Source organism: Panicum virgatum, chromosome 6K, assembly GCF_016808335.1.
Source record: "Panicum virgatum strain AP13 chromosome 6K, P.virgatum_v5, whole genome shotgun sequence".
Classification (NCBI taxonomy): domain Eukaryota; kingdom Viridiplantae; phylum Streptophyta; class Magnoliopsida; order Poales; family Poaceae; genus Panicum; species Panicum virgatum.
Window position 1 is genome coordinate 31813860 of NC_053141.1, and position 25826 is coordinate 31839685.

Consider the following 25826-nt stretch of genomic DNA (forward strand, 5'->3'; position numbering starts at 1 on the left):
ATTCACAAAGTGATTCTCTAGTATAGATTCTTAAAATCACAATGGAGAACCACTTCACAGAATCACAAAAAAACTACTTTTTTTTCAGCTTTCAACCTCTTAGTTCACAAAATCAGCAGACTCTGAAAAACTGTTTGACAGAATTCCTGCTAGAGTCAACAGAGAATCAGCTCTAATAGCTCTGCCAAACGCACCGTAACTGAACATTTCCATATATGAGAATTAAGGGAAATGTGGAGGGCATATATGAATAAGGACCTGGTAATGAAAAATAATGAATAATCATTTCTGATATCCCCACAACAAATTTTTTTTCGAAAAGCTGTCATTGACAAATTTTGCTTCAAGCAAGTCTCGTTTGGAAAAGTGTGACACAGTGATTGGGGCCTAATGAGCACCATACGCTACTCGTGAAGCATATAGGCTGGATGATACCGGAAGTTCTGAAGTTGAGATTTATAAAAAAAGCAAGTGCTCTTTTAGCTTGTAGCAAGATCCATCTAACTAAAATATTGCTAAATACTAAAAAAGGATGCTACTTTTCTCGTTCCATGCATATGCAATTATCAAGGATCTAGACACTAAATAATGAACACGGGTTTCAATCACAACTAAATTTACTAAAAGAACAGTCCTTTTAATCACAGCTACTATAAATAGTCACGAGATCGTCACGATTAGTAATGTTTCTAAAACAATACTGAAAGAACAATCTTTTTAGAACGGAATAATGGATTCTTCTTTGCATAATTGAGCACACTATTTTTAGTTTTTAATCACAACTACTATAACTAATTAGAGAAATAAGATCATTCCTCACCATTAGAGATATAAGATCATTCCGCACCACTAGTAATGGTGTACTATAATTAACTAGGTGATATCCCGCGCATTGATGCGAGAATTTTTTGAACAGAATTTTAAGTTCAAATTTGAAAATAGAAATACTAAGGTGATTGTATTGCAACATTCTTTGCTAATGACATTATATATGAAAACATGTTCATTTTATTGAGAATGACTCTTAAATGATTGATCCTCCATGTAGAAATTTTGTAGTGTGGTACTCGCAAAGACTAATAAGTTGCATGCATAGATGCTATTAGTCACAGAAAATCGATGTAAGAAATAAATAGATAGTCTTAGTGGATGGTAACGTGGCATCTGATGTAGTGGATTCCTATATGATGTGGATAGTTTGCATGTTAAGAGAAATAGAGTTAATGACTTTTAGTGGAGTGCATCTGTATAGGTTATATAGATTAGAGAAATAAGATAATTTCTTACCATTAGTAATATTTCTGATTTTTTTTAAAAGAACAGTTACTTTAGAAAGGACGAATAATGAATTCTTATTTTGCATAATTGAAAGCACTATTTTGTGTGATTGAGAAAAATCGCCTAATAAATAAGTGGGTTCTTTTATTTTTGCAAGGAAATATAGATTTTATTAATTGCTCATAGAGTCAGTATAATCCAGAGCAATTAAATGCTCTATACAAACGGGGAAGCAATAACGCCATGCTGCACTATGATTTAGTCGCTGCACCATTTGGGCCAGCTCATGTGCTACCACCTTTCTATCTTCTTTGTATAATTCTCGTACGTTTGGGCATCTGATGCTGCCCAAAAGTGGTACGGCACAATAAAGTTTATTCTAAAACGATAAATATACTATCTTCGTTAATCTCTCGATACCCTGTGTGCACCCGGAGGTGGCTGGCTATAAAAGCCTACAAGTCATATGTGCTTTATTGTTCAGATAGGAACAACATTTGTACTTGTATGTGAGCGTTTCCACGCCTCCAAAAAATTAAGATAGATCATAACATAAAAGCGAGCACCAACCTTACAATTCCGGCCTCTGCTGGTGGACACAGCATTCGCACAAAGTTCATAGTAAGTTCTTATTTACAGTTCTGCGGAACCGGAATATGCATATGCCAGTGTGGAAGCAAGACACTACTGATCAACGAAAAAACCCCTCTTTTGTCAGCCTCCACTCCAATGTCCTGAAGCAAAATGCTTTATTTGCCAAATGTGTTTGGCTAAAGTAATACTAACATTATCTTGCCCATTATTGTGTATAATATATGTTGATAAATGCCCAAACAGAATTACGACAACATTGGAAGTTGATCTATGCATGAATCCTCAGCCTTGGTTTTTCACAACAAGAACTGGACACTTGCAATGATGAACGCAGTAGTTGCTAACGCTCCCAAGAAACAACCTGTAGTGATGATACAAGCAATTGTTGGATCACTGATGGCTACGCAATCAGCATCAATCTTGATGAATTCCACATAACATTTAATTGGAAGCCAATCCATGAAACACAGAAACACAATTTACTTGTTAGGTTATAACTGTATTTAAGGATCTCTTTATTTGGGGCATGAAACAGGAGAACTTGCGAGAAATAAACCATGAGACAGGAAATGGTGTACTAAATTTAACTGTGAAGATTACTGTCCAAGAACAATTGCAGAATGTGGAGAAAAGTTTGGCTACTATATCAGGGTGTAGTCAAATCTATGAGTGTGTAGTAATGGGACAAAATTAGAAGCTAGAGCTGGAATGTGGCTCTTGCCTTTTTCCAGATGACAACACAAAGTATTTGACTAATGGTTCGCTCTTTTCTAATGAGAAGCAGGTGAGCAACACATCAGATTCAGATTGTCTGCACCAGTTTAACTATTGTTTCGTTGTTTATTGAACCGAAGTACCATGTAAATATCAGTTTCAGAACCTAGGTGTGAGGAGGAAAGTGGGGATGGACGGATTGCAGAGTTCATTTGTTATACTTGCGGGAAGCCTGACACTAAAATTCTGAAAGGATGGCAGATAACTAAAAAGATCTGTCAGAAACAATGCAAATTCTACGGAAACTAGGTGTTCAAGGGAGAAAAGCACGTCATATGATGTACTTGCAGGATGCTGACTCCAAATTCTGAAAATTGATGGCAGACAACAAAATAAGACAGTCTGACACAGTACCATTATTTCTTACATGTTAAAAACTTGCATGTAAGCTGTGTCGGTTAAAAGTTGTAATATGTGAATTTACATGTCCTTCCTTTAATGGAAGGACAGGAGTTCTACCAGTCAACTAGTCAAGATAGCGATTTTAGAACTCAATTGGCCAATCAAGTCAGCACCATAGATTATGTGCCACAAGAATCGGTTTTGGTTGCTATCTAAAAATGATTGTTTTAGTTATTATGTTTCACATGCAACTTCTCTTATTCAACCAGAACTGAGTACAGAAATGATGATTGCATATGAACAGAAACTGCACCAAACATGAAGCAATAAGATTAATCTTAGGTTAACCAATTAAAAGAATTATTCATTGTGCTCTCTTCGATGGCACTAAAGCCATTTTGCTGTTCGCACAGTTGACAAGTTGAGTGAATAATGGAACAACATCGGCAAAAAGTCATATGCGTTAGTTGAAGAATGACTTATGAAGACTGAACTTAACATGCATGATTGACTACAACTTCTAAATTCTCATCTGAAAGCCAAATATAAGAGCCCATTTGGAACTAGATCAATGCAACTATAGAATATTTGATCATATCATTCATATAAGGAGACGCACACATAAATACAAGTATTGATTACTTTCTGTTGACTAATCAGAAAACAAACCCAAAGCAACAGATTGAAATATCTTCCATACCTTTGTATAGGCCCACGACTGTGGCTTCCAAGGACTAGCAGATTGACATTTTTTTTCTCAGCTGCTTCACATATCATCTCCTTCGGATCTCCTACCTCAACAATTGTCTCTACTGGAACCTGCAATTGAAACAGGAGTACAGTTTGTAATGATAATGCTAACTACAGAAGCAATTAATGCCTATTGCTTTGCTGATTCTTGCAATGGATGACAATATTCGCTATGTCTGGAACACAACTGTGCTGCTGTGGACTAAGGCTATATCCAACCATTTCCCCCATCCAACTCCCCCCAAACGTACTATTTACTATATTTTACTACCTCCCTCCAAAAGATTCCTCTCCCTATAACTCCTTCTCTCCAACCATTCCCCCCATATCTATTCCCTCTATATACTATCACTCATTAACTAACTATTTATTTATCGTTTTTGAATTTAAAAAAATCATACAGTATTTGTACTGTCATAATACACATTATCATCATGTTACGGGGCTCAAACGAGATTAATATCATAAAAAAACGGTGTGATTAGAGATATAGGGGGAGTTGAAACTCACCCTATATATGGGGGGAGTTTCAACTCCCCCTGTATATACAGGGAGCTTTGGGGGGAACCGTTGGATCGGATTTCCCCCCAAAGCTCCCCCTACGTGGGGTGGGGGGCGGTTTACAGGGCACCGTTGGAGGTAGCCTAAGGTAAATACAGTCCGCTAATTCCGTACTCTTTCAAGTTTATCCCCACTGTGCAGATTAGGTATATTCTCGTAAGTCACAAGTACAACAGTAGGTTTTCTACAATGGGCTGGGATGTGGTCGCGTGTACCTTTCCAGTGGGTTTGGGGAAAAAAATTGCAATCTGAATCCATCTATCCAAGGAACACCTGCTTCTAGCTATGACCTGCTCTGAAGATTCTAAAACAGATAAACCATCCAGATCTAAAGCTACATACCCCATGCTCCGCGCAGATGGCCTTGGCCTTGTCGAGGAGCGCCCGCGTGAGCTCCCTCTGCTGATCCTGCATCGATTTGATGAGCTCCGGAGCTACAGGGGGAACGGTGCCCACTAGCACACATCAACCGCACGCATCATCCCAGTCACCCAAAATCGAGAGCAAGTGAGCACGGAAACGGCAGGAATCGGGGCTGGATGGTGTCGTCAAGCAATCAATCGATACGTACGAGGGGCGCCGAAGGAGGCGGCGGAGACGTATCCAAGGGGGACGAGCGGCTGCACGGTGAGCAGCAGCAGCGGCGGCGCCAGCGTGGGCGCCAGGTTCCGCAGCGCCCACTCCAGCGCGTGGCGGCTGCACTCGCTCTCGTCCACCGCCACCATCACCCTCTGCCCCTGCCCCAGCTGCGGCGCCCGCGCGGCCATCGTCCGGCAACCAGAGTGCTCGATCGATCTAGCTTCTCGCTATCTCACCGGTCTCAGGCTGCCTTAAATCTGCTGCTGCTGCAAGCTATCGGTGCCTCGGTGGCGTGGCTTCTGGAACTTGGCGGATGCGCAGGCCCACATGGCTGCTACGCGGCGAGCGGAGGAGCAAACTTTCGTGGATCCACGACAGGGACGCGCCAGGAAATGGATAGACCCCGTTTAGTTCTTAAATTTTTTTCACAATATCCGTCACATTAAATATTCCGACACATACATGAAGTATTAAATATAATTAAAAAATAACTAATTACACAATCTAACTGATTAGTACAAGATAAATTTTTTAAACCTAATTAGTCTATAATTAAACATTAATTGTCAAATAACAACGAAAGTGCCACAGTATCAAAACCTAGAAATTTTCACGAACTAAACAGTATAACACGTGATACAAATACAACTCTCATTTCTCAAAAAATTAAATAATTTCAAGTTTAATCAAATTTATATAAAAAAATTACTGATATTTATTTCAAATAGAATTAGCATGAAATTAAATTACACGATTGATCTAGTAATATTTATTTTGTATCATAAATGTTAATATTATTTTGTATTTTTTTCATCAAACCTAAATTGTTAGACTCATCGAAAAATGAGAGTTGCATTTTTTAAATGGAGGAAGCAGGTAGTGACTGAGCTACAAAGTCTCTCCAACCCAGGTTAAAAATATCGTGTACATCTCTACTATTTATAAAGCAAGCAATGATTTCTTGATCTGTCAATCGGAATTCTAATTAGAACTTGAACAAATTAATCAGGATTACAATCAAAACACACACGAATCAATTGAAATCCCAATTGAAATTCGGGCAATAAATACCTCGTGCAGTCACGGCAAGATCTATACACAAAGTGAACTGAAAGAGTATAAAGTTAATGGTCTCATATACTCTATTTTTATTTACATGCCTTAGGTTTGTCCGAAGTTACTCAAGTTTAATTCAGAACAAACTTAATACAATATGTTCGGAGGGAGACGGCAACGCTCGCACACCGTGCAAAGTGAAACGTCGATGGTATCACGTGGACTTGTCCCGCCAAATGATGTCATCTACGTCCGCTACGCAAATGTAGCTCCCAAGGACATTGAGCATGATCCGGATGACAGCAGTCATTCCGAAGTGCTGACTAAGGGTGGTAAAAAGCCTTAAAATTTGACCAAGAGAATCTAAAGATCGAGTTCTAATCCTATACAATTTTGAACTAAAATAAAATATTTAAGGGCCATGCTGGGCTATGAAGAGGCCAGAGCCATGACCCATTACCACCCCTAATGCTGACGCATTTTCCCCTTCAAAATTTCTATTGCAAGTTGCAATAACTACAGATATATCATAAAACCTAAGAATTCTAATATTTACAGGTCCTTCAATCACTATGCTCAAGTAGCAAGACCAATTCTCTAGAAATGATTGACATGCCTAATAATTAAATTCAACATCTCAAAATATTGGAAACATCATTACCTGTAAGCTATGGTATTAACATATTGCTAAATGCCTAAATACACTAGGAGACGCTGCAAAGAATACAGGAGTACAACAGCAGTTTAATCCAGCCAAAAAAAATTGCAAATATGCAGCAGCAGGTTGATGGCAGTACTGCACAATTTCCAGCACTTTTGCTTTCTTTTTGTCACTATTCCGGCGAAGGTCAATATGATACAACATATAGGAGCTATGACAGGAAACCATCCGCTTTATCAATATATATTCTAGATATCCCTGCTTGAGTGAAGGTTTTCTAATTGAAATTTGAGTGAATACCAAGGCATGAAAATTCATCTCCAACGTATCACAGTGCCCCTTTTCCAGACGTGCACATTAGCGAGAATTTCATACCCATGTTGTGGATAATGTTGATCATAGCTGACAATTCACATGATGCGGATTAACAGAAGCTAGTTCGCAGTAGATAACGTCACCTGCAGTTGAGGAACCCAGTCTAGCACAAGATAAGCCACCGTAAGATTTGTTACATGGAGCAATCCAAGTGCAAGAGTTCAACCTTCCTCATCACCAAGGGGGAGGGGTAGCTCAGCATTACCATTCTGACACAGTACGGAGTCAAGGTTATCTATTGGGAGCAAGATAGAAAATAGACATGTGGCCTTCATGTTTCTTAAGTATGTCCATGTATCCATTTGCCAGATGGTACTTAAATCTTTCATTGTCTTTTGATTAGAAGACAGGTGATCCTAAACGATTCAGCGATTTGAGCGCTGTGATTGTGGAGTTGACGGGTAGGATAACTCAGATTGTTCGACACTCCACAGTTTGGAACCATCACTCTGAAGAAGACAAGTAAATCAGGATTGAGAAAAACTTTTGAGGGAAATCAAGATTGAAAATTGTGGATGAAAAAATAATCAACTTTACTGACAAAGAAGTCAGTATGCATAGAAAACACACAACACGATGAAACTGTTTTAATGCAAATGAACAAGTAGATAATTTATGTCACCTGTGATGCTTCAGAATGTTGCGCATGCTCCATTTGCATGTTCCTTCCATCCTGAAAAAGGGATAATTTCTCAGAGCAAATTCAAGACAAGATATGGATAGACCTCTGCACGTGCAGACAGGGTTGCTCTTGATATGAGATCCTGGTATGGTGCAATGCAAATTATCCTCGAAATAAGAAACATAACAAGGACTTGCTCAACCCAAGAATCTTCTTGCTTTGTCTGACCATTCTTGAGGAATCTACAGCTACTCGGGGCAAGCTCAGCGGGCAGCCCCAACCAATTCTATGGCAAGTGCCACATCAGCCAGCACCATATATGCTATTTGTCCTGGTCCTTCTCCCCTACCAATTCTGCTCTTATTCAATGCTTCGGGGGTTCCTTCCCCCCGCAGGCCAAGTCCCCCCCCCCCCCCCCCCCCCCCCCCCCCCGGGTTGCTGCCATGTCCACTGTTATTGCCTTTGTGTGGGTAAGTGTGGCATCATCATGCAAGTGGTCGTGATCATGATTATCTAGTAGGTGTTGGTCTTTAACGCATTTAACAATTGAGATCATCATGTTAGCTCGAATCCCAAATGTCAGGATGCAGTTTGGAAAGCAACAAGAGAAGATTTTTTGTCCCATTTTCCTTTTTTTGTGTGGAAAAGACCATTTTCCATTTTGTCTGAAAAAACTAGAATTGCACTCTTTATAGGACCGAGGGAGTATACCAGATTTGTTCATAAAAATTATAAGCTAACCAACTAATGAATACATACTGAATGACCCCTATCACATGTGCATTAACTTTTTCCATATGGCGAAGAGCCAAAGTTTACTGATTCGCTCATGTTAGGAACTTAACTAGTTTGATTTGACAAACTTTTTAAGGTGTCTTGAAGCACAAAATCTTGGAGAAAGGCAAGTGAGCTTGAATTTTATGGCATGAATAAACATACAATAATGATGAGAATTGGACTTTGGTATTGATGTATTGTTGAAATTTTAAACTTAAACTAAATCATGGATTATCAGTAAGCTAATGTGCACATACCCGTCATGTTTCATCAGAATTTGGTACAATAAGGTACGTACCTGAGGGTTTGACTTGTACGTCTGATCCTTGGGCCCTTGTTGGTTTTGTTGCTGTTGCAGGTACTGTTGCATCTGTTGTTGCATAAACTGTTGCTGAAGAAGCATCATCTGCTGCTGTTGTTGCTGAAACAGTTGCTGCTGCTGCTGCTGAACCGAGTCTTGCTGTAGCTGTGGTGTCGGCAGTACAAACTGTTGCTGCTGCATTAACTGCTGCTGAAAGAGTTGCTGCTGCTGGGCTTGTTGTTGTTGGTACACCTGCTGCTGCTGCTGCATAAGATACATCTGTTGTTGTTGCTGCTGCTGCTGGAAATAAAGAAGCTGTTGTTGCTGCAACTGTTGGCTTTGCTGATCCATTTGAGGTGCTTGTTGCTGCTGTTTATTTTTATCATGTTTGGTATCCCCTGAAGAAGAAGGATACTGACCCTGTTTCTTGTTAGGGAGTTGCTGAACTGGCAGTGCCTGTTGTAGTACTACTTGCTGCTGCTGCACTTGTTGCTGCCAGAGTACCATTTGCTGGTTCAGCTGTTGTACTTGCTGCATGAAATTTTGCTGAAGTTGATCAGTTGAAAGCTGTTGCTGTTGTAGGATCTGCATCTGCTGATTGTGCTGAGCTTGCAGGTAATACAGTTGTTGCTGATAATACTGCCACATTTGTGATGCATACCCTTGCGCCATTTGGAGATACTGTTGGTTTCCCTGATTAGACTGTGCAAAGAGTTGATCTTGAGTTTGTGCGGATGTTTGAACATTCTGAGGCATTGTACAAGAAAGCTCTTGCTGTTGTATGTTTTGTACAGACAGAGAAAGGTTATTAGATTGATGTGTTTGAGAATTCGCCTCCTGGTGTTGAAGTTGAGCTTGAAATCCCAGAGTATCCGCTTTTGTGTTCGCTAATTCGGAGCTCGAAGGTTTTGTACAGACTGAGAGTTGCTGCAGCTGTGAAGATTGGACATGGTCTTGACTCTCGTGACCGATAGCCGAGTTTACATTGTCACACTCAGTTGTGTTTGGACTATCATTAGACCTCTCTGGGTTTGCATTACTGACAGATAAACCATGCTCTGTGGCCATGTCAAGCTTTACCTGAGCCTCCACAGGTTGCCTTTCCTCCAGCTCTGGAGATATTCCAGCTGGATCAGAAGAACTTCCTTCTTTGGGCATGCTTGATTCAGATGGCAAATCAGATTTGGAGCATAACATTTCTTGATGGCTGCTTGCAGATACCTCAGCGACCTTCTCCTGAGTTTTGATGCTCTCAGAGCTAGCAATTGCTTTGGAAGGAAAATCACACTCACCTGAGTCACCTACAGGGGCTTCGCCGCTTCGAACCTCATGAGATATTTTCTCATCGTTTTGTTCATGCAAACTTTGATCTTGATTAGTCACTTCTTTAGCATATGAATTCGTTTGGTTCTGCATTCCAAATTTGTCCAAGCTATGTTGACGGTGAACCATGTCAGTGCATTCCTGAGATGTCCTGATGGTCTCTTCATGTGAATTGAGATTCACTAAAGCTTTCTGCTCTCCTGCATCCTTATATCCTTTTCCTGAATCCACAATGTCTTCCACTTGTGACTCAATCTCTTTATCAAATATAAGAGAAAAATTGTCAGTTTTGGATGGCTGTTTCAGTTTCCTTATATCTTCTAAAGACTGATCATGAGAAACAATTGAATGTTCTGTTTTCCTCCTCTTGTTACTCTCTTGAAGGCTATTTCCCATAGTAGAATAATGCTGTGACATGTTTCCAGTGCTGTGAGGAAACAATTTACTATGCCGAGCCCATGCCTTTCTGAGTTCTTTAATACCCCCATAGAGGTCAACAAACTGTGAGAAGGAAAACAAATGAAGCATGTAAAATATCTCATACAGGAGACATTATATTTTGAGTTCCTGCTGTAATGCTGCATGTTCTCTCAGCATGATCAGCCACACAAAGCAAATGTGAACCAAATACTACAATTATTTCAAGTTACCCCAGCACAACACACTTAAGATTAAACATTGAATATATCAGTTGTAATTAAGATTAATAGACATAAATGACAGGAAAAAGGGGAAATCACTTCCCTTCAGAAAACAGAAAAATGGGAACATCCATTAGCTAGGATGGATTGGCGCCCTAACAAGCATCAAGTCCAAGCTGTAACTACTCAGTACATAAGAAACAAAATATTTATTACTCCAGACCTCCAAAATATTTTTCCTACATTAGTGGCCAGCAATTTGCATGCCCAAACCATGACCTAAATCCCTTAATGCCCTTTTAGGTTTACCCTTAGGCATGGCCATATTAGGCATGAACCAAACAGGCCCTACTAGCATTACTACTAGGCAAAATTTGCCATAGGGTTTCACAACAACAAACAAAATAAAAACAAAAGAGGGACATGGCACTGAACTTTGTTGGCACTTTGCTATTTCACACTAAACTTTCAATAATTGCTAGGTACCATAACAGATCTGTGGCTCTTTGCGACAACACACTGCACCAGGGAGAAGGAGCTGACACCTTCCACCACGGCTTGATACCCTACCGATATTCCACACACCCACAGGAAAACCTTCTGATATTCTACAACACACAACTTTAATGTTGCAAACTAATCTGTAGACGTATGGCGAGTTTGATGTAAGAAAGGTTTGGCTGTCTTTGTACAAAAAGCAACAAAGTTTTTTATGACCAGATGGAGAATAGGTGAATTTGGTACTCTGAGAATACAAGTTAAGCAGAAGGCTCTGGCTTTCACTTTAGCACAAACATTAAAAAAAGGATAATGACTGTCATCTTAACTAAATGAAGATGTAGTGTGCTGGAAATTATCAAACGAACATATACACACATTTCTCATTTTAGACTATAATCACTGACCAGTGACAAAACTATCCAGTACCACAGGCTACCATTTCATAAGCAGGTTCCAGGTCCGCAAATCAAAAAACATCAGGCTACAGGCTACAGCTCAAGGCTATTGTGATTCTGCATGATAGTTAAATGCATCATGTACACATATTTTGGAATCCCAACACCAACCCCAAAATAAACAAAGAAAAAGCATACATGATTCATCAATGACCATCTAATGGGCCACATCCACGGTTGTAAATTCCCCATTAGTGTCTACCTGCTAATAAATATTTGATGGGACATGTTCAATGCAAAATACACAGTTTGTAAATCTCAAGTACAGAGCAAGCAAAACAACAGATAGCATTATTTTATTATTAACCAATCCATTTAGGAATAAAATATAAATATAGTAATGACTCATGTGTAACAAGTACATTGTACCAGCACGTATTGAACAGAAGCATATCATATGCACAACTCTATTTCAACCCAAGTCATCATCTGAATGCCGCTTAAAGCGAAGGAGTTGCACAAGTGTATAGATGGCAAGTGTGCAAACTGTAAATGGGATACTCCTACTGTTATGGTGGGCCTCACCTACTAGCGTCGCCAGCCCAGCAGTGGCTAGGCAGCAGCGCCACGATCCCTGGAGTTTAGGAACAAATAGAGATTTGATTGTTTAGTTTCCTCAGCATCCTCAAGGTTGTTATTGGCTTGTTAGGATTGGCCTATAAGACATTAGGTTAATGAGAAAGATCAGCTGGAGATTGAATCTAATCTCCTGGGCTCCCCCACGCACGCTCCTCTCCGAGACGCCGGGCGACCAGCACGGCGTCTCAACCTCGCCGCCGCCAGGAACCCAGACCCCGGCCTCCCACATTCCACGACTAGTCGACTACAACCTTCGCAAGCGGCGTGACTCTGACACCTACTGTCGTACACAGTCTACTAAAGGAAACATATGTGAAGGAAAATAATGGCATAACTATTGGAAACTCTCTAACCTCCAAAAACAACAATGAGATATCTTCACGGTCTTCAGGGCTTAAAGCTGTAGATACATCAGATCCAGGAGTTATGGCATTAGAAATAACAGAATCAAGAAGAGGTATTTCTGTAGGTCCCCCATGTGTACTCATGAACTGTACAAGTCCCTAAACAGAAAAAAAAACAAAAATTACCAAGGTTTCTTTATGTAAGTAAACCTAAATAATGTAGGAACTGTGCCCAACAGATTGTGCACCTTAATCAATGGTTTACAGGGTACACGATTTATTCCCTTGACAAAGACTTCTTTAGCCTCCACAATGCTATGATTTGCCTGTAGAGCATAACACGTCAGCCTAAAATGAAAAAAAGAAAAGGAACATGTAAATATAGTGGATACAGCAGACATGGCTACACACATTGATCACACATATATGAGTCTAATTTTGGTCCACTGCAGATCATGTTTGCCAGATAATGAATAACCTACAATCTGCACACTTCATTTCACGTGGAACCCTGAAAGATGTCTTTGTAGAAAGCATGCATAGTGGAACTGACATGAGCATAGAATACTTGATGTCCATGGCAAAGTACTTTGTTCTTACCGCATATATGAACTGAGCAAACTTTCTGTACAGGTCCGTAAGTAACTCTATGTTCTGCTTCTGCATTGCATCCTCAATGGCTGTCTCGTATATCTCAGAAGCTGCTTTAGTGTTTCCCTATGAACATTAAAGTGGAAGAGGATGACATTCAGACAAAGATAAGAAGTGCATAAATGACACAAGACCTACAAAAATGTATTGTGTATACCATTCGTTTTTCCATGTTGGCCAGCCTATTAATATTAGCATAAAACCCCGAAGTGAAGTTGCTGCTTGCTTTAACAAAAAGAGAGCGTGCAGCTGATGCATCACCAATTTGCTCTTTAAATAACGCGTAATACATGCAGAAAGTTGGAACTCCCTGCTTGGATGTGGAGAAAAGAGAGAAAAATAAGAATGAGACTGGAGTTGCTAGGAGTAAAGTGCATGCTCTAAAATAAACAAGAAATTAAGTTACAACAGTTTGACATATGACAGGTTTATATAAAGCATAATAATGTGGAAGCACTCGAAAGAAGAACTTGCAGGGGGATAGAAGGTCATACTCCGAAGTACAGGCAATGAACTTCACTATAGAATAAATCATAAATCTATAATGCTTATCAGTCACCTATTCACCCTAGTCGGCAAGGAAGAGGAACAAAGACAACTTTTTAGGTGTATCTCTTTGAAACTGTACCCTCTAATGTTTTGAAATCAATAGGCTATTTTTTTTTCTCGAATGCGCAGGAGAGCTGCGCATCAATATATTAAGAAGAAAGAAAAAGGGGGGGAAAGAGCCCCCAAAACAAAAATGTTACAGGGATAAAGGATCTGTAACACACCCTAGGAAGAACACACTCTCTTAGACACACTAAACACTTAAAGGACCAGACCACCTGCACAGGGCAATTAGGAGATGGGAGCTAGGGCAAGGAGATAAGAAACTCCTCGAGCCCCAGCTACAGACCACAGTTGGACCTCTTCTCTAAAGGCTGCCATGACCCGGGATAAATTAGGAGTTCCTCCATCAAACACACAGTAATTCCTGTGCTTCCACACTAACCAAGATCCTAGAATAATGATGGAATTGATTCCCTTTTGAACCTGACCCGAGAACCTGCTGCTAGTTTCCCCCCACCAATGAATAAAGCAGTGATCATCCAACTGTGGCGCCAAGGTTTGCAGCCCAAACTGCTGCAAGGTGTGGACCCAGAACTGTCGGGTGAAGACACAGGAGACCAATAAGTGATCAATTGTTTCTCCAACCTGATCACAAAGTGGGCATTTCGGTGGGTGGTTAAGGCCCCTTTTAGCAAGTCTATCTGCTGTCCAGACCCTATTGTGTGCCACCGTCCACATGAAGAACTTGCATTTCCCTGGAGCCCAACTTTTCCATATTCTCTCCCACGAACCAAAATGAGTAGCTCCAATGAAAAAGGCATCATAGGCTGATTTAGTGGTGTATATCCCAGAATTTGAAAACCTCCAAATATGTATGTCCTCCACTTCTGGCTGCAATTCAACAATAGAAAGGAGGTCCCAAAGGTAGAGATATTCCACTAGAACCTGCACACTTAAAGCTCCTCTAATGTCTGAAATCCATCTTCCACCTGTGAGAGCATCATAAACCGTTCTTTTCCTTGCTCTTGCTGGTATTGCACTAAACAAATATGGCAGGAACTGTTTTAAGCTTTGACCAAGCAGCCAGCTATCTGTCCAAAAACGGGTATTTTTTCCATTACCAATTACCGTTTGAACAGCCATTTCAAAGAAAGAGTGGACTTGGGGCTGTGCTTGGACGGGGAAGAGTACCCATGCCTTTTCAGGCTCTGTTTTCTGCAGCCAAAGCCACCTCAACTTCAGGGCCCACCCCAATTTTTGAAGATCAGAAATACCAAGCCCTCCTAAGCAAAATGGTCTTGTGACCTTTGGCCAAGCAAGCAGGCAATGTCCTCCTCTAGCATCTTTTCTGCCTTTCCACAAAAAACTTCTCCTTATTTTGTCAATTGCCTTTAAAACACAAGGTGGTAACTCAAGAGCCAATAGAATGTAAATGAGCATTGAGGTAAGCACAAACTGTACCAAAATCATTCTACCAGCTTTGGTGAGCAGACCAGCCTTCCAACTTGGGAGTCTATCTGCTAATTTGTCAATAATGGGCTGTGCTTGTGCCTTAGTAATCTTATGAGGAGAGAGAGGAACTCCCAGGTACTTACAAGGGAATTCAGAGATCTGACATGGCAGGGCTTCTTGCAAGAAAGCTTTGTCATCTTCAGCACATTGTATGGGAAGAACACTACTTTTCTGGAGATTTGATGTGAGCCCAGAGGCATTACCAAAGAGCTGCAAGATATCAAGAGTAGTTTCAATATCTTTTGCTGAAGGTCTCAAGAAAAGCACAACATCATCTGCATATAAAGAGATCCTATGTTGCAGCGCCCTTCTAGCAAGTGGTTGTAACATATTCTCATCCGCAGCTTTCTTTATTAAGTGACAAAGCACATCCATGACTAAGATAAAAAGCATGGGAGACAAAGGATCTCCCTGTCTTAGGCCGCGCTGGTGATGTATCCTTTCTCCTGGTGAACCATTGAGTAGTATCTGAGTAGAGGATGTTCGAAGCAGCCCACTTAAGATATCACACCAAATTGGACCAAAACCCAGCTGTTTCAAAACTTCCAAGAGGAAAGGCCATGAAACTGAGTCAAAAGACTTGTTAATGTCCAATTTGAGCAGAATACGAGCCTGTTTCTGTTGGTGTAGGAACTTTGTAGTATGCTGGACCAACATGAAATTGTCTAGAATGAATCGACCTTTGATGAAAGCACTCTGATTAGGAGAAACCAGCTGATTTAGATAACTAGCCAATATGTTGGCAAGGATTTTTGTTACTAGTTTGGCAAAGGAATGAACCAAACTAATGGGTCTGAAATCCTTGACACTAGTGGCATCCTCTTTTTTAGGCAGCAAGGTGACATAGGCTGAGTTTAGCAGCTCGAAATTGGCAAATTTTCTGCTCCAAACAGCTGAAATTGCAGACATAATGTCCAGCTTTATAATTTGCCAGCAAACTTTATAGAATTTGCCAGTGAACCCATCGGGGCCAGGGGCTTTGTCAGAAGGCAGTGATCTAACTGTTTTCCAGACCTCTTCTTCTGAAAAAGGAGCCTCAAGATCATTGAGGGCAATGCTCGGCATGTTTAGCTCTGAAAGATTAACTGTCTCATCTCTGTCCACACTCTTGCCCAGTAGGTTGGTATAAAACTCAAAGATATTCTGCTCCTTTTCCTCATGATTGGTAAGAATTGTTCCATCAGCAGTGGTGAGTTTGGCTATGAAGTTTTTCCTTTTACGGTGGCGAGCATGAGAATGGAACAGGGCTGTGTTGGCGTCACCATCCTTAAGCCAACCAATGCGAGACCTACTTCTGGCAATGGTACGCTGCAGGGAAGAAAGGGCCAAACAATGTGGCGTGAGTTTATTTTTTAACCATAACTCAAGTCTGGATAATCCACGACAATCATGTGCTATTTCTAGTTGATGTAGGACCTCTTTGGCTAGTGCTAATTGTGAGTTCACATGGCCAACTTTCTTTTGACTCCAGCTCAGAAGATTTCTAACAGTGGCTCTGAATTTCCTTGCCAGGGTGTCAAAGGGGCAGCTCGAAACTGGTTCAGATGTCCAAGCTGCTGCAACAACATCTTGAAAACCTTCCAGGCTGGTCCAGAACCCTTCAAAGTGAAATCTAGCTTTCCCAGGATAGACATCATTTAAGCCTAGAATAAGAGGACAGTGGTCCGAACCCTCTGTTGCACCACTTTGTAGCATGCAGTTAGGAAACATCTGCTCCCACTCCAATGAGCAAAGTACTCTGTCAAGTTTGACTAGTGTTGGTGAGCTTTGCCGGTTAGACCACGTAAATTTCCGACCAAGCAGTGGCAAATCTTTTAGTTCTAAGTCACTGATCAAGCGACAAAACCTTCCCATCATTGCTCTGTTAACAGTCCCACTGTTCTTGTCTTCGGAATTTATAATTAAGTTGAAATCCCCAAGCAATAACCACGGTCCGGGACAGGCAGCTCTGACCGTCCTAATTTCCTGAATGAATAGGATTTTATTGTCATCACCTTGAGGACCATACACACAAGTAAGCCACCAAGCTTGCGAGCTGGCCGGGGAGAACTGCACAGACAAACTGAAAGTATCACTTCTGAAGGCAGTAGCTGGACCCAGTTCCTGTCGCCACGCCACCAAAATACCTCCACTAGCCCCAACTGCAGGCAGCTCGATCCAATGGGAAAACTCTGAACCCAGCAAAGAGAGAATACACCCACGAGAAATCCCATCCATTTTCGTTTCTTGTAAACAAACAACCTCAAAACGCCCAGAATTAACCAAGGTTCTTACAGTATCTTGGCGTGCCTTAGAATTCAATCCACGCACATTCCAACAGAGTAATTTGGAGGGATTCATTGTAAAAAGAGAAAAATGCGACCTTGGCTGAAGCAATCAACAGCCAGTCACCCGGGCCAGCTCTTCTTCATCAGGGGCAGCCCATCCAAAGAGGGCTGAAAGCGCCAACGCCTGAGAGTCTGGGAGCCTTGCCGAGCCGGAGAACAGCCTGCTGTATTCCTCCAAGCTCTGCTGGTCGATACCGGCCATTTCCCCAATGATATCCAGAGCACGCATCACCTTCTTTTTTGTTCTCGAGGTTGCCCCACCACCGCCAGGAGTGGCCGGCTCCATGCCGGCAATGCGACGGCTGCGCCGCGGAGGAGCACAAGGAGTACTGATGCAGGAGCGTGGCCTGCTTGTGCTTGGCGTAGGTAGGATCTTCACCGTCTTCTTTGTGATTTTTGCCAAGAACTGCTTTCTCTGACCTGAGTTGGGAGTGTTGGGACGTGCTGGTGGGGTAGCATCCACAGACATCGAAGCTTCCTCCACAATCTGTGATTGCCTTTGGCGCCGAGAGTAAACCTGCCCGAAGCGAGGCTCAAGTGATGGTGGAGCCGCCGGAACACTCGCCAAGGTGGTTGTGGTGGTGGTCGCAGCCCTTGGCGGTACCTCCGTTGTGGTCGCCTCAGCCGGGGGAGAAGCAGCCAAACTGGTCGTAGGGGTCAGGGGATTGCCGTCAACGTTGGTCGTAGGCACCGGAGGCGCATCCCCCGCTACCAGTAGCATACGGGCCAGCGCGAGAGAGACTTCATCCTCCTTGATCGGCGCGACACCGGCCGCAGCATCAGTGGACGGGGCTGGACGTCTTGGATCAGGGTCGTCGTTGGAGCGGGGCCCTCCAGCATGCACCTGTGCAGCGGCACCAACATCCGCTACCGCAAAATCCACTCCCGCAGATGCCACGGGGGCCGGAGTAGCCGGAGCAGAGTGGCTCAGATCGCCCAGGCAGGGCGCCGAGGCCAGCTCGCGTGACGCGACGTCAACGGCCACCTCCGCAGCGATCGCGGGGGCTGGAGTCACGGTCAGCGCGGGTGGGCAATCGGCGGCGGACACCTGACGCAGGGGGAGATCTTCCACCAAAGTGGGCCCGGACAGATCTTCGGGGGCCACCGGGGTAAAATTCGAGAGCGGAGGGGGAAAGTCGCCATCCGCCGCCGCCCCGGATGATCCCCCAGTAATGGGAGGCGCAAAAGCCGAAGTCGAGGCGATCTTTTCAGCGACAGCCTCGTCGAGTGAACAGCCGTTTCCCTCATCAATGTGCTCGGCGCCCAGAGCAGCGCCTCGGGAAGAGGCCTGCCCCCCTGCGAGACGTGGACCCAGCCTGGAGTGAACTGGGCCACGCTGGGTTCCCGCCGGGGTGGGCCCACTAAGCCCGGCCGGGGGTGGGGAGAACGCCGCCGGGGATGGGCGTCGCCGCTCTCGCCGTCGGTGCGAATCGTCGTCGTCCGGTGGCGGAGGCGGGCTAGGAACATCCGCCAGGTCACCGTCGGGCGTCCACACCCCGATCGAGATGGGGTAGACGAGGCACCGCTTCTCCTGTGCAGTCCCCCGGGCAGCAACCGCCGGCTCTGGCAGCACCAGGTCGATCACCGGGGGGATGTCACCAGGATTGGAGCACCATGCCGCAAAACGGAAGAACTCCAGTTGCGCATCAGACACAGGGTGAATGGCGCAGGGAAGGCAGCAGTCGTCTAGGAGCTGCGCCGCCGTGTCGAGCTCCCAGGCATGCGCCGGAATTCCTCTGAGCTCAATCTCCACATTGGTAGGAAGGGAATTTGCTGACGAGGAAAGGAAGCGTGACCAGCGCGAGACATGAAGGCGCCCAGGGGGTAGGTTGATTGGCCGCCCATCGCCGATGACACGAGTTGCCGTGGCCGAGTCCGGTGAAATCAAAAGGTAGCTCGCCGGCCCAAGTCTGTGGATGGCTAGCGAGCTTTCCTCAATCTCAAACCGACTAGCGAACACAGGCAAGATGGAGTCGGCGAGGGCCTCCGGATTATCAGCGATCACCGTGACAATGATGGCCCTGCCGGCCAGATCCTCCTCCCGCTGATCAATGGCCATCGATCGCCGGATTATTCGACGTGGTCGCCGGGAGCCCTGATCGGCGGCAATCAGGCAATCCTCCCCGGCCGAGGCGAGAGAGGGAGAGTCACCAGAATCATCTGGAGCCGAAGAAGGGGGCGCGCGGTTACGTCTTCGCTTCCGCACGCGTCGTTGTCGCGCAGGAGGATCACCATTGCCCTGCTCGACCGGCGCCGACAAAGGGCCGCCGGGAGCATGGGCAGCCAACGCCTCCACCGGGCGCCACATCAGCCTTCGGGGTGCCGGGGTAGACGAAGGGAGTCGACGTCGACCAGGGCAGGTGTACGAGCGGTGGCCAATCGCCCGCAATGAAAGCAGCGAGGGCCAGACCTGCAGGTCGCCGCACGATGGCTCGGGGAGAAGCAGTTAAAGCATCTTCCTCGGAGGTCGACCGGCACGGGATGGTGAGGACGACGTTCCACACGACGCAACGCCTTGCGCGACCTCCTGCTCACCACTGTTTCCCAGCCGCCGGACGCAACCGGAGCAGAGCCAGTGGAACAGGGAACTCCCGGGTGCAGCACAATCTGAGGAGGGGCAGTGCTGCGCCGGTCCGACTGGGTGGAGGGGGACGAGGGAACTGCGGGCAGCGCCTTTGGATGAATGGCGGCTAGCAGGACCTTGAAGGACGGGTGGGCGGCGATGTCGCCGGACTTGGACGACGGCGGAGTGTCACGGCTCCAACGCTGGGCCTTGCTGCGCCCCGCCTGGGTCGCCGAGGGGGAGGTTTCCGACGCCGGAGGGGAGGGGTGGGACGGAGGGGGGGCCGCCGTGCTCGGGGTGAGCGGCGGCGGGAGGCTGGTGGCTACTCTAGGGGCGTCGGGGAGGGGATGGGGCGGGGGAGGCGAAGCGGAAGCCATCCTTCCGTGCAGAAAACGAAAAGCTAATGAAAAAACAATAGGCTATTTTCCAGCAGTAGAGTCAATGGAAGATGCATTAGAAGTTGACTGTGCCTTCTTTGTAGTTTGTATGACTATATAACCGCTTCTTAGCATGAACAACTCCCATAAAACTGTAATAGGCCCTTTATCTTCTCCCGCAAAAATATATATTTACCCAAAATAATTAATTAGTTTCCTATGATCAGTATTTACTATTTAGTATCTTACATACTCCCTCTAGTTAAAAATAAGTGACTTTAGGGTTGCCTAAAATCAAATCATCTAAACTTTGACCAACATATTGTATTACATAATGAAACTAGAGGTGCTCAGAATTATTTTATGATATTTACTCAATATTGTTTTATGATTCAAATGGCAATCATACCATCATCATACCAGCAATATTTGGTTGAGAAGCTGTTATTGGTGGTACCAAGATGAGCGGATGCATGTGTGCAAGAAAATGATGAACTTGACAATGTAATTAGTAGATTGGTCTTGAAAAGTATTTTCATGATTTCATAAATATACAAGAATAACAACAACAACATAGCCTTTTTTCCCAAGCAAGTTGGGGTAGGCTAGAGATTTCATAAATATATTACATTAAAAACTCGTGATCAAAGGTTACAGGGCAGTGTCTGTACAAAAAATATTCATTTTTGTGACCAAAACTGTATGAGTTAGATCAGTCAATATTTCGATTAATCTACCCATTGTTAAGAGAGTCTCGTATCTATCGTTGAGAATAAACAAGAAGTTATTTAGTCTCTCCCTCCTTAACCATGCCTCAAAGACTCTCTACCACACAGAGAAGAGCCCTGCACCCTTGCCAGTGATAAGATGAGAGAAGGTGACATACCCTTTGTCCTTGGAAAGCACACAGTGTCCTTACACAAGCTTTAAACAATGAAAAGGTGTAGAAAACCAAGTACGCGGCCAAGCAATACCTTTACAAAACATGATGATGCTCGAACAAGAGCATGGTTCGCAATTTCTCGGCCACCTTTAGCATCGACATACTCCGAGTAGCGAATCCAAAACTCCGAATAGTTAGCACAAGGGATCAAACACCTTTCGTAAAGTTTTACAGCCTGCAAACGGAAGGCAAGGACCCTGAGATGTAATCAGATGCTAGAATAGAAGATATGTAGCTAGCCTTCTGAATAAAGAAACAATTACAAGATGAAAAATACCCAGTCAAAATCCCCATTCTTCTCAACAAAGTCAAGATATTGGTGCCAGTTTTCAAGCTGATCATCATCAAGTGGCTTGACATGAAAAAAGGGCCTTTTTATGGATGCCTCAAAGCAACAGATTTCTTTGTAAATTTTACTGGACTTTTTGTAGAGCCTCTTCCCAGCAGATAAGTAAAGCTTCAACGCTTCAGGACTAAGATGCACACCTTTTTGGCCAAATAAGTCCGCAATAATAGTTGATATATCCAATTCAGAATCTTCACCATCTATCATTTCAGAAGTATGTATCTTTCCAGATAATCTTTCAGCATCACGGCTTGTCACCTCTTGTTCCAATAATGTTACCAACTTTCTAAAACTGGCACATTTACAGTCCCAAGAAAGGAAAAAAAGAAGGCCCATCAGTGACACTTCATACAATTTATACATTAAGAAACTTTGTAGTGTGAAGGCATGGACAGTTCTAGTATCAACGTCTCCCAGTTATCCATAGCAATTCTTTGTATGCAACTAAGGGCTGGCATAAATCTCTTGACCATCCTAGCAGATCTAACATAACCTTGCTTGGGAAGGATTGTTTTGCTATGGTCCGCAAAATATTCTTTTGAAATTGAAGTAGAGGATATTATTTTTGTAAGTAACTGGCAAGGTTAGCTATTCGCTATTGTCTCCACATATTAAGAGGAGGTGGGAGTTTAATGTCATCTTTAGATTAACTAACTCAATAAACAATTTACTATAACACCAGGTCGTTGATCATATCGGTAATATGATTACTCAGGTAGTCAGGGTCAAAACTTAATGAACACGGAATAATTATTATCAAACGCCAGCAGTAAGAAGAGTAAAAGAGCAAATCTAACAACAGCAGCAGCAGAACCCTTAATTTGATAGGTAATAAAATAATAGTGAGAATAGCCTAACTGGAGTACCATAATTCCTAAAATGCAAATGTTAAATCAAGGTGACATCATAAGAGGCCATTACATACCTTTCATAATACATGTGCAGCTTCTTTGTGGGGAATTTCAGTGTGTTAATATAAATGGAGGCAAGCTGAATCAGCTGCTTCTGAGAAGTTTCAAATTCTATATACTTGTCCCATAGGCGATAGCACAAATAATCCTTTTCAACAAGAGATAAAGCTCTTTCAAATAAACTGCCATGTAGAAAAAAGATAAGTACAAGATGTACAGAACTACAGAAGTAATATACGATAAAACTTGACAATAGGCTAGACCTCATGAGAAAGGTTCAACATGATATCAAATGATCAAAGGATGTTTATTAAACATTCTGTGCATTTATAACTTGCTGCAAGCAATATCCATTTTGAATTTCGAGATAACATACATATTCCATGAATCAGTGAGTGGGTGGGTGGGCGGCAGAAGAGCACAGAGATAAGCACATCCAGTGCAAAAGCTCCTACACAAGGTGGGGTCTGGGGAAGGGAATTCCTAGACAGCCTTACCCTTGGAAAATTCCTTTGAAATTCTGCAAAGAGGCTGCTTCGAACCCAGGACCTCCAGGCCACAGAGAGATTTGAATGATTCAATTTTTTAAGGGTCGAGACTACCAGAACTACTTTGTTTTTCTTCCCGAGGTCTACACTTTTTTTATCTCCATGCTCAAGAACTATCTAGTTTGATTTTATTTGTATTAGAAATTTACACCATATAAGAAAATGCTCATGTTTTTGTATTAACAATTGGTCAATCAATGATCTTTCTGCTCCAAATATTTCAAACTCATCCACTGTGTGATAGTTAGGAATTAATAAAAAACTACATTGTAGCTGGCTCAGGGAAACATCAGTTTGTAGAATTCAAAACATAAGACTAAGGGCGTCTCTGACAATGCCAAACTAGCATTCATATCAGCATTTTGATTTTGTGGTAAGGAAGGTTAATAAGGAGAGATAAAGGCAGGCGCCAGGCAGTCTATTCATGTCTACCAATAGGCATGCAATTAACAAACCTATATGAATGTGCTATGGTCCCTTAATCTATTGAACATGTTGTTTATGTTACCTTTAGGTGACTTGTATGCTTCTTATTGATTATGGCTCACTCCACTATCGGGGATGCTCTAATACGCTATGCTAAGAATTGTTATGAAGATCTAAAGGGGGGCAAAAGAAGAAAATGATAAAGACTGAGGAGTATCAAATTTTTCTTCAGTGTAAATAAGCAGCAAAATTGACTCCAAACAAATATTACGCTAATGTTTCGTTCACCTTCTAATATCAGCAGGTTCTTCATATGCACATATACCGAAGCCACAGTAACTGACCCAAAGATCAACAGAATGAGGCACAGCTTGGACAGCTTGTTCGTAAATATCCACTACATCTCTGTTTGTGCATAAACATGCCTTGTGAGCTGCATACTTGATCCAGTAGCCATAGCACAAAGGAAATTCCAATAAGAAGCTATTGTATACCAAGCTTATAACATCTATGTCATCCTGAAACAAGGCTAACATCAGAAACCAGATGAATGCTTAATATATGGTGACCCAGAATTCAAAAGCATTGAAAGAAACACATAGTTCCACTAGTTTCTCTACGCGATCATGTAACATCACATGAGAAAAGGAGAGGCAGTATCAAACTGTGAAATTGAATGAAACAATGAGAAAGATTCCACTTACTGCTGACATTCCCTCTGCAGCACTGATCAATGATATCCATGCATCGAAATCACGCGTGTTCCTATCATGTAATAGTTGAACTTTGTTCTTGAAAACATCTGGTACAGAGTCAAACAGTCATGTCCAATGCATTGTTCAGATGCACATGCAGTACCAACTGCAAGCAAAGACAGAAAAATTCTGGCAGCCTAATCCCATGAAATTGATAAACTAGCTACCTTTCTACCTAGTTATCACCATCACAGATCCTTTGTTGTCAACAATAACCCAAAAATTTCCTATACTTATTTGATTTTAATCCACTGCAAACTGCATGAGGGAAAAAGAAAAAAAGAAAACACAACAGGAGGTTCTGCCAGGTTGAGCCTTCCCCCTTCAGCACCGAGTTAGTTACACTTGTCTTCCAATATTTACCTAATGTAACTAATTAACTATCATGTCTTAGTAAAAATAACATGCTGTTCCTGCTCAAGAAAATCATGAACAAAGAACATAATGGACAGAAACTAGACCAACTACCTAAACCCTAAAACCTACTCAAAGAGCTCACAGTGCCCAAGGCAATCAGTCGATATCCCCATTTTCAACACATAGGCATAAGCAGTTCTTGAAGGTGATAACGGACTGACATTCCGCTCAGACCGGTCCAGTACAATAACCACAGCAGTTCCAAGGTTTTGTGTGCGCATCAGTGTTAACATCGCTCATTCCGCACACAAATACCTGGCGCACTTTGCCTAAAACCCTAAACAATTCGGAGCTGGTGCCTTCAAGACCCTTCGATTCAGTTGTAATCCACAATGATTCTGAAACACAATTCCCTCGGAAGGGAAGGAAAAGAGAAAAATGGGATCTGCTCACCGAGCTGCGATGGGTGGTGCTCGGGCGCCGCGGCGTCCGACACGAGGGCTGCGGCCGCGGCCTCCGGCTCCGGCTCCATCTCCGGTGGCCAAGGGTGCCGCCGCTGGCGTGGCCGGGGGTTTGGGGTCGGAAGGCGGCGTGCTTGGTTCACCCGGGTCTGCAACTGTTACTAATTGCTCCTTCATACAGTTCAAAGAAATACGTGCAGTGGAGAAAATGAGAAAAAGTGCATACGGCTGGAATTTAGGAGAAAATGAAAAAAATGCATTGTTTTTTGGACCAATCAAAGTACACCTCTTCTATCTATTGTGGCGTGTTTGAGATATGGGATGGAAAAGGCAAAAATCAACTATTTTCACTCAATAAGTAAGATTTGACTTTATTAAAAAAACGTATAATTTAGAACGGATGGAGCATACGTGTAGAAGGTTCGCCACATGCTCATGCATGGTCCACAAAGGAAGCAGTGCATATAGGATTGGAGCGTAGGCTTGTAAAATGGGGTGTTTTATACCCGCGCCTGTTATATCCGATTTATAAAGAGGTAAATGGAGAAGTAAACCATAGGCCCTAGTCCTAGGTGGTTGTCCAT

At 43.1% G+C, this 25826-nt stretch overlaps 2 protein-coding genes across 5 annotated transcripts; both read right to left on the bottom strand.

Moving 5' to 3' along the window:
* Positions 1-1774: 1774 nt before the first annotated feature.
* Positions 1775-5260, bottom strand: LOC120713654 (universal stress protein A-like protein). Of its 2 annotated transcripts, none has more exons than XM_039999581.1 (4): positions 4871-5260; positions 4642-4754; positions 3689-3807; positions 1775-2233 (listed from the first exon to the last, which is right to left on the bottom strand). In XM_039999581.1, the coding sequence occupies exons 1-4, from the start codon at positions 5064-5066 to the stop codon at positions 2155-2157; spliced, it is 507 nt and encodes a 168-aa protein (XP_039855515.1). In that variant the 5' UTR covers positions 5067-5260; the 3' UTR covers positions 1775-2154. The 2 variants fall into 2 exon arrangements, with proteins under 2 accessions (XP_039855515.1, XP_039855516.1); XM_039999582.1 differs by having other exon boundaries at positions 4642-4733; positions 4871-5210.
* Positions 5261-6403: 1143 nt separating this feature from the next.
* LOC120713655 lies at positions 6404-25405 on the bottom strand. 3 transcript variants are annotated; one of them, XR_005691232.1, is made up of 14 exons: positions 25235-25405; positions 24374-24471; positions 23958-24187; positions 22710-22877; positions 21716-22076; positions 21470-21613; positions 13322-13474; positions 13114-13230; positions 12762-12839; positions 12523-12672; positions 8668-10494; positions 7593-7643; positions 7137-7419; positions 6404-7053 (listed from the first exon to the last, which is right to left on the bottom strand). XR_005691232.1 is itself a non-coding variant. In XM_039999583.1 (13 exons), exons 1-13 carry the CDS (start codon positions 25311-25313, stop codon positions 7336-7338), a joined length of 3540 nt encoding a protein of 1179 aa, XP_039855517.1. In that variant the 5' UTR covers positions 25314-25405; the 3' UTR covers positions 6404-7335. The 3 variants fall into 3 exon arrangements, 2 of the variants coding, with proteins under 2 accessions (XP_039855517.1, XP_039855518.1); XM_039999583.1 differs by having other exon boundaries at positions 6404-7419; XM_039999584.1 differs by having other exon boundaries at positions 6578-7419; positions 23958-24198; positions 25235-25400.
* Between the last annotated feature and the right edge of the window lie 421 nt (positions 25406-25826).